General features: G+C 41.4%; 1 protein-coding gene across 2 annotated transcripts; it reads right to left on the reverse strand.

Moving 5' to 3' along the window:
* Window positions 1-2,357: 2,357 nt before the first annotated feature.
* Window positions 2,358-3,781, reverse strand: LOC103722065 (protein RADIALIS-like 1). Of its 2 annotated transcripts, none has more exons than XR_003388531.4 (2): window positions 2,825-3,781; window positions 2,358-2,674 (listed from the first exon to the last, which is right to left on the reverse strand). XR_003388531.4 is itself a non-coding variant. In XM_008812499.5 (2 exons), the coding sequence occupies exons 1-2, from the start codon at window positions 3,496-3,498 to the stop codon at window positions 2,670-2,672; spliced, it is 240 nt and encodes a 79-aa protein (XP_008810721.1). In that variant the 5' UTR covers window positions 3,499-3,772; the 3' UTR covers window positions 2,358-2,669. The 2 variants fall into 2 exon arrangements, 1 of the variants encoding a protein (XP_008810721.1); XM_008812499.5 differs by having other exon boundaries at window positions 3,264-3,772.
* Window positions 3,782-4,796: the final 1,015 nt, after the last annotated feature.

The following is a 4,796-nucleotide window of genomic DNA, read 5'->3' on the forward strand; positions in this document are numbered from 1 at the left end:
GATATAGGGACTTTGATGTGGCAACAATGTGTGCTGACCTCGGTTGTCTTTAGTATTTTGTTGGTTATTTTTATCCTACTCAAAAGAATAAAAGTGTTGGTACCTCTGTCTTTGAAGGTTCAAATCCTGAGTATTGCTAAAGATGCAAAAGCATATTGTAAATCCTGGGTCCATGGCTGGGTCAGCCACAAGCTGGGAAAGCCCATCCTAGCTATACCTTTATGATTATTATTATTACGTACTGTATTATGCTTGGCTTAGATTTCATGTGGACTGGGTTGGTTCAACAAGAGACAAAAAGCTGATGGAGAGAGTGGCCAACTAACTGAAACCAGCCTGCTGCGTCCTAGTCTTATCCTATGGAATAACAGAAGGATATAAGAAACTATATAGGAAAGAACAAGAGAATAAAATCCACCTCTGCTCCCCATTGGCCACCGTCATTCCTCCCCTGCCACCAGGGATTGGTAGCTGCTTCGATATGCCTAATGTCGCTCGCAAGAAGTTCATTATGGTCGCTAAGGTGATCATAGGCTGAGTTTGGGCACAGAAAATATCAAATTTTATATAAGCCTGACCTAAAGTCCGATTAAAAATGAATAGATTTTAGGCTTGAGGCTCGGCTCATGATCAGCTCTGCAGTTCGCTTCTTCAGGGATCTTCTAGCTGATGGCTCGGCGACATTGTGCCAGCTGTTGGCAGTGCCCTGATCTTATGCAAGGTGCCCCTGAGGAACTCTGCAAACTTGAGACCAGTTTATCCAGGGGATTGTTTGAGGGAAAGGAGGTGTGACTCCAAGCAGTGAAGCAGTTGATGGTGGTGGGAACAATGCTGTGTATGAGGTGAGATCGTCGTAGAGACAGGGGAGAGTTGGGAAAAGGGCAAGCGAGAAGCTCGAATTTTTCAAAGCCCAAGCTTCATGAAACACGAGAACAACAGCGAGAAAACTGTTTCTGGAGTATGGAGTTTATTTGGGCTAACATGGGGAGGCAGTTACTAAAGCATACAACGTTTGTAAAGAACCTGGAAGAAACCTAAATATAGCACATCTAGCCCACTTTACTTCACTAAGCAACTGCTATTTTCACTGGAATAAAGTAGATTAAGGTAAGGGCCAAAGTGAAATTTTGTGAAAGCTAATATGCTACTTTTTACTTACAGGCTTCATCTGAACCTAGAAAATGCTATCCGATCAAAATGCCGAATAGATTTATTAATATTTTTTAGTTGCCCCGAAGTTGTTCCATCTATTCTAGAACAACAAAAAGCCTTCATGGCAAGCTTTTCTCTATTTTATTATGACTACATATATTCTGGTGGCAAGGAGAGTTACAAACTTGTGCATGTCAAATGTTTTTTTTTCTTCCAAAAGAAAACATAAGACCGAAGAATAGTTATTCCAGCCAAACTTGCTTATGAGAGGGATGAGCAAAAACTCATCCATAATTGTCATTCAATTATAACATAACTGATATATATATATATATATATATATATATATATATAAAGAAGGACCTTTCCCATTTAACAATTTGCTGCAAATCTATAATGATACGGACCCTCCATTGCAATAAAAATCAGAATGTTTAACACCTGGCTTTCATTTGGCTATAATTCGTGATTAATCTTTGCATGGCTAGGCATCTCATGCTTGGTTTTTTATGCATAGTTAAGCCTGGTTCTACAAACAGGTTAGAAAGCATGCGTTTCTACTTTATGCAAAAGCTAGGGACTGGGGATAAATAGTATATTGAAATTAAGGACTGGAAACAACATGCATGTCCAGTTAATTGGGACTAACATAAAATGGTACACAATTCATGGAGGTGGACCTGAATTTTCCCTGAAAAATCTTAACCATCTTGTGTCTAGTGGATTCCTTCCCTTTCTATCCCCATAGCTTCTAGCTGTCCTTTTCTCAACTTGAACGAATCCATGGTGGCGTCGGTATCTATCTGCCTGGAATCTATGCGTATAATTCAACTCCAAAACTGAATTCATTCCATTTGAAATGACTGATGGCTCAAGAAGAGAAAGAAGGGAGTCAAGATAATAAGACTGTGCGACTCTTTCCAGAAAAAAGGAAGCGAATAAAGGGGAGTGGGGTTTGGGAATAAGATACTATTTGATTTCAACTCTTAAATCTCGTAGCTTAAAAGAGGTGTCGATGGCAATACTTGATCTGGTTTGCTTCTTCATAAGGAAGTTGGATTCTGACCCCTGGGCAATGTCAAAATGAAGAGGAACCATACGCTGATGCCTGGCTCTGCTGAGTTTTTTTCAATTTAGAGTTGACTTATTCTAACACTGAAGTTTGTTTTGCAAGACCTGCTCCAAGGCTATGCTAAGATTTCTCATATAGAAGTTATATCAAACTTAGCTTTATTAAGTAATAACCACACAACTTAGAAGACTAGCCACGCATTTTATGTCAGTCTTCAATAGTTTACGATAGGATGAAAGTGAAGGGAAGATACATAAGAATAGAAACAGAGGGCTTCAATAAGGTCAGGGACATCTGATCTTCATCTGAAAGTCACATGTATGCATCTGGCTTTTTATTTCTTTGAGTTCTATCTGCATCTCCAGAGAAGAATTATGCCCCATGCTACTTGATATCGACAAAGATGCTGCTTCCTATTTTTCGCTTCGCTGGAGCTTTAGAAACTTCAGCCTGCCAAATGGGTTCAAAAACGAAAATGAAAAAAAGAGTAAATATGAAAACAAAACCCATGGGGAGATCCTATCAGACAATACCATAAACAATCCGAAAGAATGAGTTTTGGCTGCACATCATGCAGAAATACAATAATAAATGTCTAACCTTTAGAGAAGGAAAGCAACACTGCATGAAAAATAGAGTGTCACAAGCGTAAGTGACCCAGAAAGGCATATTATGAAGCCTGGATCAGCCATAGCTCAGGCTAGCAAAGTCAATAGGAAGCCAAGAGATGGTAATCTATCTTTTAAGTACTTAAGCATGGCTATATTTCATGCGCCTTATAGTGGGATGGCAAAGGGATCAGGGTTGAGGGGAGAGTAAAAGCACAGTTGATTGTTTGGGTTTTGCCTTAAGCCAGCTGAAAACAAGTGTTCCATCCAAGTCTCACACATCAGGAAAACAATATGGAAGCACAAGAGAAGAGCAAGAGGAAGGAATGGAACAGTAATAGAAAGGAAGCGAAACAGAGGGTACCATGGAAGCGCAAGAGGAGAACGAGGAAGGAATGGGACAGTAACAAGAAGGAAGTGAAACAGAGTACCCCTGCCGCCGGACGACCGGTAACTCGGGAATGGCACGTGGCCTGACTCGATCTTCCTGATGTCCTCAACTAGCCTTTCATAGTGCCGTTTCACCTCTTCGGCCGACTTCCCGCCGACGGCCCGGGCCACGTTGTGCCAGCGGTCAGGCGTGTCCTTGTCGTACTTCGCCAGGGCCGTCTCAAACAACTTGTTCTGCTTTGGGGTCCAGGAGGAGCTCAGTGAACTGGACGCCATCTGTTAGAATAAAGAATTGAAAGGATCGCTGGAGAGGGAGGTGATTTAATTCCTAGGTGGTGGAGACGGTTGTCAATGGCGAGTGTAAGAGGAAATGGTGATAGAAACAGAGTGGGGAAGTGGACAAGAGGGAGCTTGGTGAGTTTCTAAGGCTCTAATCTCTTAGGGAAGAGGAGAAAGTGAAGGAAAGGGACCCTTCCAAGTTCTAGACCCTATGGACTTCGTGTGGGCTGATGCGGGGAGGCAGTTGCCGAGGGTGCTTCTTATAGGAGGGGAGTTCGGTCGTGAGTGGTGCTCAGGTGCAGCCAGTTGGCGAATAATGGAGGAAAAGTGGCGGAATTTGAGAGGAGAACCTCCCCTCAAGAAAACATGAGAGGAGAACCGTAAGGAGTGAGGGCCCATAACAAGGCTCTGCATAGTCCTTGGGGGATGGAAGGGAACTTTAATGAGAACCTCCACTGTGATGGTCATAGAAGTTATAAGCAAGAGGAAAGGAATATAATTTTTGTATTCTAATACGATAAATCTTTCATACTTGTCATATTACTGATATAACTTGGGTTCATTAAAAAATTATCCCAATGTAGCTGACTGTGCTCATGCGAGTAGCCGATGTGCTAAATAAAAAAATAAAAAAAATTCAAAAAAAATTTGTTGAGGCATCAGTTAAAAATGTACTGATATAATGGTTTTAAGAAACCTTCTTCCAACAGGGATTTGGACAATACTTGGCTGGCTTCATTCCTTTTATAGAAAGATCAGGCCTCATCTCCCTCCTCTGTCTCGCCCCTTCGCTCTCATCTCCTGTTATGATTAAAAGGGTTCTCTCCTCCCAGGAACTTAGCACTTGCACTGGTAATAAAGAGAGAGTGCATGCCATGAAGGAGCAGCCGCGCAAAAATGAGTGGTTATTGGTTGGATCAGATCGGTGAGTGAGCTTGTAAAACAGTCCAACTGTCTTACACAATAACAGATGAACTACATTTATGTGTGTTGCTTCATGATTAGACTAGTCCACCAAAATTAATGGCAAATCTAATCCAACTAAAGATTACACCTTAAAAATGGATCCAATTTCACCATCATGGCCATCTATGTATACATGATGCCAGTACATGATGCATTAGGACCCATGTTATATATGACATAGCATCCCTTCAATACTAGTGCATCACGAGCCATCCTGCAATACACGAGCAGGTGCCAATTGTAAACTAGACCGTCAAATTTGCTCATCGAATTCAAGAGAATCTAAACTCATGATAAATACATGAGGATAAGAGTCTATCATAAGTATT

This window comes from Phoenix dactylifera, chromosome 1 (genome assembly GCF_051530095.1).
Source record: "Phoenix dactylifera cultivar Ajwa chromosome 1, Ajwa_hap1_PhDact_Kaust_v1.1, whole genome shotgun sequence".
Lineage (NCBI taxonomy): Eukaryota > Viridiplantae > Streptophyta > Magnoliopsida > Arecales > Arecaceae > Phoenix > Phoenix dactylifera.